Source organism: Rhinoraja longicauda, chromosome 15 (assembly GCF_053455715.1).
Source record: "Rhinoraja longicauda isolate Sanriku21f chromosome 15, sRhiLon1.1, whole genome shotgun sequence".
NCBI classification, from domain to species: domain Eukaryota; kingdom Metazoa; phylum Chordata; class Chondrichthyes; order Rajiformes; family Arhynchobatidae; genus Rhinoraja; species Rhinoraja longicauda.
Genome location: NC_135967.1, coordinates 38,146,997 through 38,163,557, shown reverse-complemented (window position 1 = coordinate 38,163,557; position 16,561 = coordinate 38,146,997). Strand labels below are relative to the sequence as shown.

Genomic DNA, 16,561 nt, shown 5'->3' with positions numbered 1-16,561 from the left:
AGTCTATCCAGTCTTTCCTCATATGAAAGTCCCACCATCCCAGGGATCAATCTGGTGAACCTTCTCTGTACTCCCTCTAAGGCAAGAATGTTAGGAGACCAAAACTGCACACAATACTCCAGGTGCGGTCTCACCAAGGCCCTGTACAACTGCAGCAGAACCTCCCTGCTCCTAAACTCAAATCCTCTTGCTATGAATGCCAACATACCATTCGCTTTCTTCACTGCCTGCTGCACCTGCATGCTTGCTTTCAATGACTGGTGCACCATGACACCCAGGTCACGTTGCATCTCCCCTTCTCCCAATCGGTCACCATTCAGGTAATACTCTGCTTTCCTGTTCTTGCCGCTAAAGTGGATAACTTCACATTTATCCACATTATATTGCATCTGCCATGCATTTGCCCACTCGCCTAATCTATCCAAGTCACTCTGCAGCCTCCTAGCATCCTCCTCGCAGCTAACACTGCCACCCAGCTTCGTGCCATCCGCAAACTTAGAGATGTTGCATTCAATTCCCTCGTCCAAATCATTAATATACACTGTAAATAACTGGGGTCCCAGCACTGAGCCTTGCGGTACCCCACTAGTCACTGCCTGCCATTCCGAAAAGGACCCGTTTATTCCTACTCTTTGCTTCCTGTCCGCCAACCAATTTTCTATCCACCTCAACACTGAACCCTCAATACCGTGTGCTTTAAGTTTGTACACCAATGTCCTATGTGGGACCTTATCGAAGGCCTTCTGAAAGTCCAGATATAACACATCGACTGGTTCTCCCTTATCCACTCTACTAGTTACATCCTCGAAAAATTCTATAAGATTCGTCAGACATGATTTGCCTTTGGTAAATCCATGCTGACTTTGTCCGATGATTTCACCACTTTCCAAATGTGATGCTATCACATCTTTAATAACTGACTCTAGCATTTTCCCCACTACCGATGTTAGGCTAACTGGTCTATAATTCCCCGTTTTCTCTCTCCCTCCCTTTTTAAAAAGTGGGGTTACATTAGCTACCCTCCAGTCCTCAGGAACTACTCCAGAATCTAAAGAGCTTTGAAAAATATCACTAATGCATCCACTATTTCTGAGGCTACTTCCTTAAGCATTCTGGGATGCAGCCTATCTGGCCCTGGGGATTTATCTGCCTTTAATCCATTTAATTTACCTAACACCACTTCCCGACTAACCTGGATTTCCCTCAGTTCCTCCATCTCATTAGACCCCCGGTCCCCCGCTATTTCCGGCAGACGGTTTATGTCTTCCTTAGTGAAGACAGAACCAAAGTATTTGTTCAATTGGTCTGCCATCTCCTTGTTCCCTATGATCAATTCACCTGTTTCCGACTGCAAGGGACCTACATTTGTCTTAACTAATCTTTTTCTCTTGACATATCTATAAAAGCTTTTACAGTCAGTTTTTATGTTCCTTGCCAGTTTTCCCTCATAATCTATTTTCCCTTTCCTAATTAAGCCCTTTGTCCTCCTCTGCTGGACTCTGAATTTCTCCCAGTCCTCTGGTATGCTACTTTTTCTGGCTAATCTGTATGCTTCATCTTTTGTTTTAATACTATCCTTGATTTCCCTTGTTAGCCACGGATGCACTACCTTTCCTGGTTTGTTCTTTTGCCAAACTGGGATGAACACTTGTTATAGTTCATCCATGCGACCTTTAAATGCCTTCCATTGCATGTCCACCGTCAACCCTTTCAGCATCAATCGCCAGTCTATCTTGGACAATTCACGCCTCATACCCTCAAAGTTACCTTTCTTTAAGTTCAGAACACTTGTTTCTGTATTGACTTTGTCACTCTCCATCCTAATGAAGAACTCTACCATATTATGATCACTCTTGCCCAAGGGGCCTCGCACAACAAGACTGCTAACTAACCCTTCCTCATTAATCAATACCCAGTCTAGAATGGCCTGTTCTCTCGTTGGTTCCTCGACATGTTGGTTTAGAAAACCATCTTTCAAACATTCCAAGAAATCCTCTTCCTCAGCACCCCTGCCAGTTTGGTTCACCCAATCTATATGTAGATTGAAGTCACCCATTATAACTGCTGCACCTTTAGTGCACGCATTTCTAATTTCCTGCCTGATGCCATCCCCAACCTCACTACTGCTGTTAGGTGGCCTGTACACAACTCCCACTAGCGTTTTCTGCCCCTTAGTGTTTCGTAGCTCTATCCATATCGATTCCACTTCCTCCAAGCTAATGTCCTTCCTTTCCACTGCTTTAATCTCCTCTCTAACCAGTAACGCTACCCCACCTCCTTTTCCTTTCTGTCTATCCCGCCTGAATATAGAATATCCCTGGATGTTGAGCTCCCAGCCTTGGTCACCCTGGAGCCATGTCTCCGTAATCCCAACTATATCATAATCATTAATAACTATCTCCACATTTAATTCATCCACCTTATTACATATACTCCTTGCATTGAGACACAAAGCCTTCAGGCTTGTTTTTACAACTCTCTTACCTTTTATACAATTATGTTGAAAAGTGGCCCTTTTTGATTTTTGCCCTGGATTTGTCTGCCTGCCACTTTTACTTTCACCTTGCTACCTGTTGCTTCTTCCCTCATTTTACACCCCTCTGTCCCTTATAATTGAATCCCCTATCACTATAGCCCTTCCACTCTTTTTCCTCCCCTCTCTTGCCGCAGAGCCATGAACTTGGCTGCTGCTGCCTTCCCCGATGAGCCATCTCCCCCAACAGTATCCAAAATGGCATATCTGTTTAGGAGGGAGATGACCGCAGGGGACTCCTGCACTACCTGCCTACTGCTACGCTGGCTAGTGGCCACCCGTTTCCTTTCTGCCCGCTTAACTTTTACCTGTGGTGTGGCCAACTCACTATACGTGCTATCCACGACCTTCTCAGCATCGTGGATGCTCCAGAATGAGTCCAACCGCAGCTCCAACCGTTCAATACGGTTTGCCAGGAGCTGCAGCTGGACACACTTCCTGCACATGTAGTCATCAGGGACACCGACAATATCCCTGATCTCCCACATGTTGCAGGATGAGCATTCCACGGGGCCGATCTCACCTGACATGTCTTACCCCCAAATTAAATCAAATCCCTCTTAATCCTTTAAACTGTACCTTGGGCGTGGGGAAGAGAGTGGAAGTTTTGTTGCCTCCATCACAGTGAGGGGGTGTTTGGAGTCACTGTGATGGACGTTTGTGTTGGGGCTATGTGTCTTGTGTTCTTTTTTTTTCTATGACTGCTATGTAGTTTCGTTCGGTACTTCGGTACCGAACGTCAAATAAAGCTCTGTTATACTGTTATACTGTTGTATGTCCACTCTAACAGCCTGAAGGGGTAAATATGGTGGTTGGCAGAATAGTCATACAGTGTGAAAGCAGGCCCACCTGCCTGTATTTGCTCCATATCCCTCTAAACCTGTCCCATACATATACCTGTCTAAATGTTTCTTAAACTTTGTGATGGTACCTGCTTCAACGACCTCCAGAGCTCTTTCCATACACCCACCACCCTTTGTGTGGAAAAAGTTACCCCTCGAGTTCCTCTAAAAAAATCTTCTCCCCCCTCACCCGTAAACCTATGTCCTCTAGTTCTTGAATCTCCTACTCCAGGCAAGAGACTATGTGCGTCTTCTACCTGATCTATTCCTCTCATGATTTTGTACACCTCGATAAGATCACCCCTCATCCTCCTGAGCTTAAACGACTAGTCCTAGCCTGCTCAACCTCTCCCTATAGCTTAGGCCCTTGAGTCCCGACAACATCTTTGTAAATGTTGGCAGAATGGCCAACTATTGAACCTCGTATTTATTAAAGGTTAAATTTTAAACTGGTCTGACTTCTACAAGGTATCTTAACTGACAAACCATGAGCCAATCTTTTGAAGCATTTCCTTTGTAACCTTTTTTCCCCTGAGTAAACAAGTCAATCTATTACAGTTTGCTAAGACCAAATAAATAAAAATCCAGCCATGCTCTAACAGCTGGTAATGGCATGTTGCCCTGCAATAACTGGCAGACGGTCAGAAAGGTATCTCATTTTAGTCACGCCCAGCACATTAGCAATGACTTTATTGAACAAATAGAGTAAGAACTCAATAGAACATTCTTCTGTTAAAGTATTTTCATGAATCTCGTGGTATTTTAAATTTGGTGGTGAAATGGGCAAAGTATTATTATTTGAGAAATATGTTCTAACAAAGTGGTGTCCTTCACGTGTTTGATCAAGTTCCAGCATGTCTCATTTGGGTGGATGCTAAGTTTCCATGTTGTCATTTTATTTTAAAGCAGGAAATGTGCCCTTTACCTTGGCCAAGATACAGTTATCACAATGCTATTTTTGATGCATTACTCACATTGAACAATCGCCATATTTGCAGAAAGAATTCATTCACGTTAAGAGTTTAATTCTTGCACTTCTTGTAATCTGGGATAAAACACGTGTCATTTTGTCCTGGTGGGTAAGCAGCTGTTTGCCAGACCTCTGGAAATAATGTCACTTCCAAAACAATTATAGATATGAAAGAATAGTCTATTGAAATGAGTCGGGTTTAAAATGTAGCGGTAGCGCAGCGGTAGAGTTGCTGCTTTACAGCGGTAGAGTTACTGCTTTACAGCGAATGCAGCGCCGGAGACTCGGGTTCGATCCTGACTACGGGTGCTGCACTGTAAGGAGTTTGTACGTTCTCCCCGTGACCTGCGTGGGTTTTCTCCGAGATCTTCGGTTTCCTCCCACACTCCAAAGACGTACAGGTATGTAGGTTAATTGGCTGGGTAAATATATATTTTTTTAAATTGTCCCTAATGGGTGTAGGATAGTGTTAATGTGCGGGGATCGCTGGGCGGCACGGACTTGGAGGGCCGAAAAGGCCTGTTTCCGGCTGTATATATATATGATATGATATGAAAATGGAGAGGAATAGTTGGGTGATATTTTGATGGGAAGTATGAGAAGCTGTACCGAGTTAAAGGGTGTATTAAGTGCAAAGAATGAGTGATCTAAAAGTGTACAGATATTAACTGGTATAATGAGAAAGCATTAGTTTCACCTCCAATCTTACACCAAATTTTCCGGTTTGGAAAGAATAGTTCCAGATATATTTGTGAATAGACTGCTGGAGTTGGGAAGGTCCTTGCTGTGTGGGAGGTTGGGTGAATTTGATGTTTTGAAATCGATGAAGGGTTTAGCTTGGGTTTCCAAAACCCAAATATGCACATTTTAATTGACTGGCAAAAGAACCAGAGGCAACATAAGGATAGGGCTTTGAGTAGTAATAGGTTTGGGTATCGAGTGCACTTCATGAATAGGTAATGGAAACTGGCAGTGACCTTCAAAAGGAGGGGGAGGGGGGGGGGGATTACAGGGGTCTTTCGGTTGGCAAAGATGGGAGACGGTGATCTTCAAGTCATGAATGACCATGTCCTGATGTGTAATTCAACAGCAAAGCACTGGAGCCTTTTTTTCCTTATTGAGCATCACCTGGTTACTTTCAAAGGCATGAAAGGTACTTCCATACAATTCAAAGTACATCCAAGCTGATAGTGTTCAGATTTGTACTGTCTTTTCCAATAGGCCATTATGATAGAGCTGACCCTTAACTGACTTGTGGTGCTCATGCCATGCTATTTATTGCAGTTCTATTGAAAGTACTTCCTGTAACTATTTTTGGCAAGAACTTTAACTTGATCCAGATTAGTTTTTTTATTAGAAAATTGAGTTAGATTTGGGATCTCTAATCCTCGTGTGATCTTGCACAAGTTATGATTAGGACATTAGTGTTCAAATAGGGATTGAGAAAATACTTAGTGAAAATATTCACTGGAATTTAGAAGGATGAGAGGGGATTTTATAGAAACATATAAAATTCTTAAAGGATTGGACGGGCTCGATGCAGGAAAAATATTCCCGATGTTGGGGGAGTCCAGAACCAAGGGTCACAGTTTAAGAATAAGGGGTAGGCCATTTAGGACTGAGATGAGGAAGAACTTTTTCACCCAGAGAGTTGGGAATCTGTGGAACTCTCTGCCACAGAAGGCAGTGGATTGCAATTCACTGGTTGTTTTCAAAAGAGAGTTAGATTTGGCTCTTGGGGCTAAAGGAATCAAGGGATTATGGGGGAAAAAGCCAGAACGGGGACCTGATTTTAGATGATCAGCCATGATCATATGGAATGGCGGTGCTGGCTCAAAGGGCTGAATGGCCTACTCCTGCGCCCATTTAAAAAAATGTTACTTCTCTTTAAAATTACTTTCTTCTTCCAGGTAACTCAGCAGGATGTCCGTAAGGAAAGTCCACTTCTTTTCAAGTTCAGAGCAAAGTTTTTTCCAGAAGACGTCTCTGAAGAACTGATTCAGGAAATCACCCAGCGCCTCTTCTTTCTCCAAGTGAAAGAGGGTATTCTGAATGATGACATCTACTGTCCCCCAGAAACGGCTGTGTTGCTGGCCTCTTATGCTGTGCAGGTCAAATATGGCGATTTCAATAAAGAGTCCCACAAGACCGGTTACCTGTCAAATGACCACCTACTTCCACAGCGGTGAGTATCTTTGTTTCTAAAATAACCATGGTTTGAATTTGCTTCACATTAATGTGTGCTGCCTCATTTACTTCTGTCAAAGAAGCAGGATTGTAAAATCTATATTTCTAACGTGTGATCTAAATTTTCTTATATTTGCATCACATCTCAGCAAAAAAAAAATTCGGGTGCCAAAATAGTTCTGACTATCTCTGGAGAGGCAAAGGTAAAAATAAAGCTTTTGGAACTTTTAAGTTTTGAGAATTTTGCTTAGTTACCAATTTCACAATCAATATGGTCAGTAATCAGATGAAATGAGATTCCTACTTTAAAGTGTTCAGTGGTCTTTAGACTTTAGACTTTAGAGATACAGCGTGGAAATGGGCCATTCGGCCCACCGAGTCCATGCCGACTAGCAAGCACCCGTAACTTGCACTATCCTACACACTAGGGACAATTTACAATTTTTACCGAAGCCAATTAACCTACAAACCTGTATGTCTTTGGAATGTGGGAGGAAATGGAGAGAATGTACGAACTCCGTACAGAGAGCACCCATAGTCAGGATTGAACCTGGATCTCTGGCGTTGTAAGGCAGCAACTCTACTGCTGTGCCATTATGCTGCCAATCTATTGATAACAACAGTGAACCATGAAACCTCAACCCATGCAAACTGAAGGCGAAGCTGTAGTTTTTTGTAATTTGCTGGTTGTGAAATTAATGGCCATCCATCAAGGCAAACAATTAGATTGTGTACCAGCATTAGTAATGATTCTTGCTCTTGATCTGTAGATACCAATCCATCCCCGACTAGGTATTGGTTGGGCACATGAGTTGGTCTTGGTGGATATGCTTTCTTCAGAGGAACAACCTCACAGCAAGAAATGAAGGAAAGCTCCATTGGTGCAGATGATACCCAGTTGCACCATAGAGTTGAGAAATCAGTTTTGCACAAATGACCATTTGAATTTCAAATTTAAGTTTTGATACATTATGTTGAAATGCATTTTAATTTGTTTAAAAATCTGAATCAGTTTAATGTAATATTGATGTCTTATTTCGTGTGCTAGTCCTTTATTTGTTCATGATCTATGTCAACCATCTATGTTTATTTTAAAAAACATGTCCTATGGTAACCATCCATATCCCTATTTCATGTTGGTTAATGGCTTCTTTTAGCTGGCTTTTGCATGCTGTGTTATGATACCATTCTCTTGTTTATGCATGCAAATCTCTATTTTTCTTTTGGACTTTTTTTAAAATGCTCCTCTTTGTTAGTCTTTTGTTACGGCTAGTCTGTTGCCTTTGTTTTTGATTGCAGTGTTAATTATTGAAAAAGTTATATCTTTGTAAACCCAGATTGCTGCTCTGGTTTATAATAAAGTTGAATGTTTAACTCCTTTTCAGTGCCAAGAGAAAGAGGTGACTTTTTTCCTTGAACTTTTATCCTCTATTGCCATAGAGTAGGTTACTTCCCAAGGACACCGATCCTGGTTCTCTAAAGCTCCATATTCTCTACCAACAAGTGGTTCTTAATTCCAAATCTTGGTGCACAATGTAGAGGAAGGAACGGCAGATGCTGGTTTATACTGAAGATAGATACAAAATGCTGGAGTAACTCGCCAGCTCGGGTAGTATCTCTGGAGAAAAGAAATAGGTGCCATTTCTGAAGAAGTGTTTTCACCCGAAACTCACCTATTCCTTTTCTCCACAGATGCTGTCTGACTCACTGAGTTGCTCCAGCATTGTGTGTCTATCTTAGTGCTCTATGCTGCACTATTCTACAGAATCCATCAGGGGAGGTCTGGCATTTACCCCTTAACGGCCTTTAATGTTATTAGCCCATAGTTGGCTAGAACTGGAATAAAATTCCTTGGAAACTATTCTCTAAAGCAAAACCTGCTGCTCTGAGAATGAAGCTTTTCATTTTCATTATCCCAGCTTGAACAATGTAGAGCACCGCGAAATAGAAACTTGAAGTGAATTCCAGAGTTGGTACCTTGGTAGATAGCACCGCAAATGAACTTAAATTTGGATGTACAGGAAGGGAGGATTAGAAAATTGTACATGTGAGGACTGGAAGGCCAGATGTGGAGCAAATTAGGGTAGAGATTTGTGAGGTTGATACCTAGAGTTTTGTAAATGATGCGTTAGTTCAAGCAAAACAGATTTTGAAATGGTAAGCCTGGTGAATGAGATTTGGTGTCATTTGTGATTTAAGCAACAGATTTGGGTAATCTCAAACTGGGACACATGAGGGAGACCTGCTGGGATTTTATCCGAATAGTCGGGCTTATAGGTAACAAAGATGAGAATTTTGGTAGAAGACCAGTAGGGTGAAGGAAGACCCTAAAGAAATGGAAATAGGTGGCATAATGTGATATGTGGCACAGCTGTAAAGTTGCTGCCTTACGGCGCCAGAGATACTGGTTCAGTTCCGACAATGGGTGCTGTTTGTACGGAGTTTGTAAGCGTGTAGGAAGGAACTGCAAATGCTGGTTTAAACCGAAGATTGGCACAAAATACTGGAGTAACTCAGCGGGAAAGGCAGCATCTCTGGAGAGAAGGAATGGGTGATGTTTCGAGTCGAGACCCTTCTTCAGACTAGAGTCAGGGGAAAGGGAAATAAGAGGTAAAGATGGAAATGTAGAGAGATATAGAACAAATGAATGAAAGATATGCAAAAAAGTCACGATGATAAAGGAAACAGACTGCTGTTTGCTAGGTGAGAACGAGAAGCTGGTGCGACTTGATTGGGGGAGGGATGGAGAGAGAGGGAATGCAGGGGTTACTTGAAGTTAGAGAAATCAATCTTCATCCCACTGGGTTGTAAGCTGCCCAAGCTTGGCAGGAACAGCATCTCATATTTCGCTTGGGCAGCTTCCAACCCAAAAGATGGTAGATTGTCCCTTGTGTGTAGGATAGTGTTAGTGTGCGGTGATCACTGATTGGCACAGACTTGGTGGTCTAAAAGGCCTGTTTCTGTGCTATCTCTCTAATCTAAACTAAGTGAAATGAAGTGGATTGCAAGTAGTCTGTTTTGATTTCTCAATTTTGGGGGAGATTTAGAGATGGTTGTGGAATTAATTCAATTTCATTTATGGGGAACATTTTTGTCCATCCAGAAGGGAATGCCAGATGGGTGGACAACTTGGAGAAGGAGAAATCAAGGGAAGATAAAGAAAAGGCAGAACCTAAAGTTTCCCATTTGGCCAAACAGTTAAATTGAGGTCAACTTCGTACTTTGTGATTTAGGAGTTGAGATTATGAACCAAACCTGGTTCATTCGAGGCCACTGTAATCAGTCGTTATGATATTTTAATTTTAAACTGGATGCATGAAGATAATAGTACATCTTGGACACTTTTGCCTTTTTTTTCCCAATGCAATAATTCCAGGTTTTAGCTTGTAATTGTCCAGATATCGTTTGTTTGGCTAATTTGTTATGATTCATTTAACAAGAATAATGGGTAGGCTATACTACACCTTAAGTAGTACCTTTCTTGTTTCCTTCCATCTGTCTATCTTTGTGCTTGTAAATGCCCCTTTTCATTGTCCACCCAGATTTCTTAATGGTTCCTCGTCCTCAAATGGAAGGCAAATCCTCCCACTTTTAGGAAGGGGATGAGGAGAAATTTATTTAGTTAGAGGGTGGTGAATCTGGATTTTTTTTGCCAGAGAAGGCTGTAGAGGCCAAGTCAATGGAAATTTTTAAGGCAGAGATAGATAGATTCTTGATTAGTACGGGTGTCAGAGGTTATGGGGAGATGGCAGGAGAATTGGGTTAGGAGGGAGAAGCCAGATCAGCCATGATTGAATGGCGGAGTAGACGATAGGCCAAATGGCCTAATTCTACTATTCCTTATGATATTATGACTTGGGGCATTCTCTAGTTTATCCTGCCACATGGGGACATTCAGCTGTAGATTGGCTGTGATACATGCTGCCTTTTTGAGTCTGTCTCTGACTCATCACGGGTTTTTTTCAAAGACCTCCCTTCAGGGGAAACTCCATGATCCTACTGCATGAAGTCTTTCTTCATGCACTTTAAACTTTTCAAAAGATTGTATGATCTAAGCACCACCTATGTTTATTCTTTAATTTTGGCGTCTGAAGCTGAATTGGCTCACTAATTGCCATTATGGATTTGGCATGTGGTAAATTGGTGGTTCAATTGTCAGTCAACAGCTGCTGCATTGTTGCTCCCTTCAATGGGAAGAATAGGAACACTGCTAGCTGGCACCTACCCCACCCCTTACAAATTTCTGGAACTCCTGCTAATTAAAGATGTATCCCAAATGCGATCTGTTTGAAATCCAATGCAGACTGAGTCCTGAAACTCATGCCCAATTTGTGTGGGATTCCTTTATTTTTTTGCGTGTGATAATTGTGTGAACCATTTGCCTCTCCTTTTCAGTGTCCTCGAACAACACAAGTTGAACAAAGAACAGTGGGAGGATCGAATCCAAATCTGGCACGAGGAACATCGAGGAATGATCAGGTCTTTATTTAACCCTTTTAAATTAAATACGAAATTATAACTTGCATTATTTACCAGAAGCATTGAAATCGCTAACATTCAGTCACTAGTCTTTCCCTCCTGATTTCCATCATCTGCATAGAAATGGGGTTTCCTACCTTGCCTGAAATGTCTTGTTTAAATCTAAAATAGTAACCATGTATATTGATGCCAATGTTAATAACGGCACGGAAAGTCAATACTGCAATTTTAGGATTTAAAATTTTGGGATGAGTCAAGAGTGCACGTTTTGTGATGTACTATATGACGGGTTGGTAAGTCTTGCTGTGGAGCCACATGCATCGTAGTCATATTGCACGGAAACAGGTCCTTAGGCTCAACTTGTCCATGCCAACCAAGATGACCCATCTACACTAGTCCCACCTGCCTGCAATTGACCCACACTCATCAAACCTTTTCCTATCCATGTACCTGTCTAAATGTTGCTATAGCAACTGCCTCCTAGCAGGTCATTCCATGTCTCAACCACCCTCTATGAAAATGTTGCCTCTCGGGCACCTATTAAATCTTTTACCTCTCATCTTATGTTGAAAGACTGGAGCGACTAGGCTTGTATACACTGGAATTTAGAAGGATGAGAGGAGATCTTATCGAAATGTATAAGATTATTAAGGGGTTGGACACGTTAGAGGCAGGAAACATGTTCCCAATGTTGGGGGAGTCCAGAACAAGGGGCCACAGTTTAAGAATAAGGGGTAGGCCATTTAGAACTGAGATGAGGAAAAACTTTTTCAGTCAGAGTTGTGAATCTGTGGAATTCTCTGCCTCAGAAGGCAGTGGAGGCCAATTCTTAAGAGCTGGATAGAGCTCTTAAGGATAGCAGAGTCAGGGGGTATGGGGAGAAGGCAGGAACAGGGTACTGATTGAGAATGATCAGCCATGATCACATTGAATGGCGGTGCTGGCTCGAAGGGCCGAATGGCCTCCTCCTGCACCTATTGTCTATTATCTTAAACCTCAGTCCCCTGGTTCTTAGTTTCACCTATTCTGGGTAAAAGACTCTGAATTTACCCCATCTATTCTCCTTGTGATCTTGTACAACTCTATAAGATCATGCCTTAGCCACCTGCGCTCCAAGGAATAAAATCCTAGCCTGCCCAATCTCTCCCTATAACTCAGGCCCTCGTGTCCTGGCAACATCCTTGTAAATCTTCTCTGCACTTGCCACTGCGAACCTATGCCCAATGCAATGCTGTTCGAGTTTTACTGCCCGCTCTCTCCCCACTACTGCCTTTCCGCCACACTGCATGCTAACCATAATATAGAGGTCTGTAATTGCGAGGGTTTGCTGTACGAACAAAACTTATGATAGAAATTAAATCCTAAAACTGTAATTTAAGTTATTTGTACTTGAAGTAAAATGGTTCAACTCTACACTAAATGCATTCATATTGATGTTTGAGGTTTCAATATTGTTTTTTTTTACATGTTCTGAATCTATTAAAAATAAGGCTACATGGAAATATGTAGGGATTTTTTTTTTTTTTTTTTTGCCCAAGCCAATTTCATTGCTCAATGCTGAACTAAAGCTCCTGCACAAATGTTTTTGTTCCAGATTTAATGTTGCAAATGAGTCCTTTTGAAAAGTTAAACCAAGTGCCAAGCACTTTGCCGTGAATAGATTGTGTACCAGGCTCCGTGAAGCCATCCTATTGTGGTGAAAATGATCCTGGTAACTTTTTGGATTTTGTTTTCAGTCCAGGTTATAATTTGCCATTCTCTGATTTGCTTTTCAACAAGGTTTTATCATGGACTGTAACAATGTTGTAGCAGAAAATATTAAAAAGCCCTATCTCTGACCAAGCGTCCTCCACCTGAAACACCAGCTCTTTTCCTTATTCCGTATACAGATGTGGAATGTTCTCAGCCCCTCTAGCCATTTTTTCATATTTTCAGCATCTGAAGTTATTTGGTCTTCTGCCTCCGCTGTAAATTTGTCGTTCTTTTAAACATTATTATTGACTCTGATTTTCTTCAACAGGGAGGATGCCATGATGGAATATCTGAAAATTGCTCAAGATCTTGAAATGTATGGAGTTAACTACTTCAGTATCAAAAACAAAAAAGGCTCTGAGCTCTGGCTTGGTGTTGATGCTCTTGGATTGAACATCTATGAACATGATGACCGGTAACTTTGTCAAGAGATTGCACCTGCACTGTATGAGAGAGATATTTTGAAGGAACCTTTAACAACCTTGTTTTTCCCTGCTGACCTAAACATAATTTGCCATTTGTGGAGAAGAAAGGAGGGAGAGAGAAAACTGGGAAATATAGACTAGTTAGCCTGACATCAGTAGTGGGCAATAATGGCAGTGCATTTGGAAAGCAGTGACGGGATCGGTCAAAGTCAGCATGGGTTTATGAAGCGGAAATCATGCTTGACTAATCTTCCGGAATTTTTTGAGGATGTAGCAAGTAGTATGGATAAGGGAGAGCCAGTGGATGTGGTGTATCTGGACTTCCAAAAAGCCTGACACGGTCCCACACAAGCGATTAATGTGCAAAATTAGAGCACGTGGTATTGAGGGTAGGGTACTGACATGGATAGAGAGCTGTTTGGCAGACAGGAGGCAAAGAGTAGGAATTAACTGGTCCTTTTCAGAATGGCAGGCAGTGACTAGTGGGGTGCCGCAAGGCTCAGTGCTGGGACCCCAGTTATTTACAATATATATTAACGATTTAGACAAAGGAATTAAATGTAACATCTTCAAGTTTGGGGATGGCACAAAGCTGGGTGGCAGGGTGAACTGGGAGGAGGATGCTATGAGGCTGCAGGGTGACTTGGATAGGTGGGGTGAGTGGGCAGTTGGATGGCAGATGCAGTATAATGTGGATAAATGTGAGGTTATCCACTTTGGTGGCAAGAACAAGAAAGCAGATTATGTGTCTCTCCGGTTTAAACCAGCATCTGCAGTTCCTTCTTACACATTGTCTGAATTATGTCAGATTAGGAAAAGGGGAGGTGCAATGAGACTTGGGTGTCGTTGTACATCAGTCACTGAAAGTAAACATGCAGGTACAGCAGGCAGTGAAGAAAGCAAATGGCATGTTGGCCTTCATTGCGAGAGGATTTGAGTATAGGAGCAAGGAGGTCCTACTGCAGTTGTATAGGGCCCTGGTGAGACCACACCTGGAGTATTGTGTGCAGTTTTGGTCTCCTAATTTGAGGAAGGACTTTCTCGCTATTGAGGGAGTGCAATGTAGGTTCACCAAGTTAATTCCCTGGATGGCGGGACTGACATATGATGAAAGAATGGGTATTCACCGGAATTTTGAAGGATGAAAGGGGACCTTATAGAAACATATAAAAATCTTAAGGAGTTGGACAGGCTAAATGCAGGAAAAATGTTCCTGATGTTGGAGTCCAGAACCAGGGGTCGCAGTGTAAGAATAATGGGTAGGCCATTTAGGACTGAGATGAGGAAAAACATTTTCACCCAGAGAGCTGTGAATATGTGGAATCCTGTGCCACAGGAGGCCAATTCAATGGATGTTTTCAATACGAGTTAGATACAGTTCTTGGGGCTAACAGAATCAAGGGGTATGTGGAGAAAGCAGGAACGGGGTACTGATTTTGGATGATCAGCCATGATCATATTGGATGGTGGTGCTGTCTCAAAGGGCCAAATGGCCTTCTCCTGCACCTATTTTCTATAGACACACTGTGTAACTCAGCGGGACAGGCAGCATCTCTGGAGAAAATAATTAGGTGACGTGGCGGGTCGGAACCCTTCTTCAGACTGTTACTTAGTACTTGGTGCCCAGACTGGTGTTGGGCATATGAGATTAAATGGGATTTTTAAAAATGTTTACATTTTTAGTACAAGTAATAATATAAGCAGACATTCAGTTGGTAAAAAATGGCCAGGAATATTTGCATGGGAATGTGGAGCTATTACTGTGGTTAGTTTGATTGGAATAAAATCCCCAAGACAGCTGTAAATCAGTCTGGCCTGTAATGGCGGAAAAGTTGGTGCAGTGTGTTTCCTGCAGGATATGGGAAGACAGGGACGTCTCTGGAGCTTCTGGGAGCTACACCTGCAAGAACTGTGTCCAGGTGCAGCTCCTGAAGGGACGTGTGGTGGAGTTGGAGAGGCAGTTGGATGACCTCAGGGCCATCCGGGAATGCGAAAGTTTCCTCGACAGGACCTATTGTGAGGCTGTCACGCCAAGGGTCCAGGTCATATCATATATATACAGCCGGAAACAGGCCTTTTCGGCCCTCCAAGTCCGTGCCGCCCAGCGAGCGAAGGTGGGAGACTGTTTCAGGGGGGAGTGGACGTGGACTACAGGAGACCCCAGTGGCTGTGCCTATTGCAAATAGGTATACCCTCTTGGGAACTGTCGGGGCAGAAGACGTTTCCAGTCCGAGTGGCGGACCTGTTGGCAAGGATACTCGACAGGGGAGACCGAAGTCAGGAAGAGCCGTAGTGGTCGGTGACTCCATCGTCCGAGGAACGGACAGAAGATTCTGTGGCAGCAGGAGGGACTTGAGGATGGTCTGTTGCCTCCCTGGTGCCAGGGTTCAACACATCACGGACCGGCTTCAGAAAATCCTAGTGAGGGAAGGCGATCAACCTGAAGTCGTTGTGCACGTGGGCACGAATGACGTCGGGCGGAAGAGGAAGGAGGTGCTACAGCGGGAGTTTAGAGAGTTGGGAAAAACACTGAGAAGTAGGACGTCGAAGGTGGTTATCTCTGGATTGCTACCGGTACCTCGTGCTGGTGAGGCCAGGAACAGAGAGATAGAGGGTATGAATTTATGGCTGAGGGGCTGGTGCAGAGAGCAGGGATTTAGATTTGTGGACCACTGGGATCTCTTCTGGGCTAGGGGTGACTTGTACAAAAGGGATGGGTTACATCTTAACAGCAGGGGGACAAACATTCTGGCAGGCAGGTTTGCTAGTGTGACACCTGTGGCTTTAAACTAAGTAGTGGGGGGGAGGGGTTAACAAATTGTGAATATGAAGATGAGGTTAAAAAAAAGGGAATACAGGAGATATTGCAAAAGACTCTCGGAAGAGTAGGAACAGAAGTTCTAGAGGGGAAAAGAAATTAAGGGCAGGGCCAATTGTGACCGATGTGAGAGGGGAGGTAAATACAGAAGTTAAAGTGTTGTACTTAAATGCGCGTAGTATAAAAAATAAAGTGGATGAGCTTGAGGCTCAGTTAGTCATGGGCAAGTATGATGTTGTAGGGATCACTGAGACATGGCTACAAGAGGACCAGGGCTGGGAACTGAATATTCAGGGGTACACAACGTATAGAAAAGACAGACAGGTGGGCAGAGGGGGTGGGGTTGCTCTGATGGTAAGGAATGATATTCATTCCCTTGCAAGGGGTGACATAGAATCAGGAGATGTTGAATCAGTATGGATAGAAATGAGAAATTGTAAGGGTAAAAAGACCCTAATGGGAGTTATCTATAGGCCCCCAAACAGTAGCCTCGACAGAGGGTGCAAGTTGAATCAGGAGATAAAATTGGCGTGTCAAAAATGTAATGCTACGGTG

The 16,561-nt window shown here is 42.9% G+C and overlaps 1 protein-coding gene across 1 annotated transcript in view; it reads left to right on the top strand.

The window, feature by feature from the left end:
- msna (moesin a) overlaps positions 1-16,561 on the top strand; it is a 101,812-nt gene that overhangs the window by 59,674 nt on the left and 25,577 nt on the right. Inside the window, exons 4-6 of the mRNA XM_078412522.1 lie at positions 6,256-6,530; positions 10,928-11,011; positions 13,032-13,178. Coding sequence (XP_078268648.1) covers positions 6,256-6,530; positions 10,928-11,011; positions 13,032-13,178 — 506 coding nt within the window. The remainder of the gene's footprint in view (positions 1-6,255; positions 6,531-10,927; positions 11,012-13,031; positions 13,179-16,561) is intronic.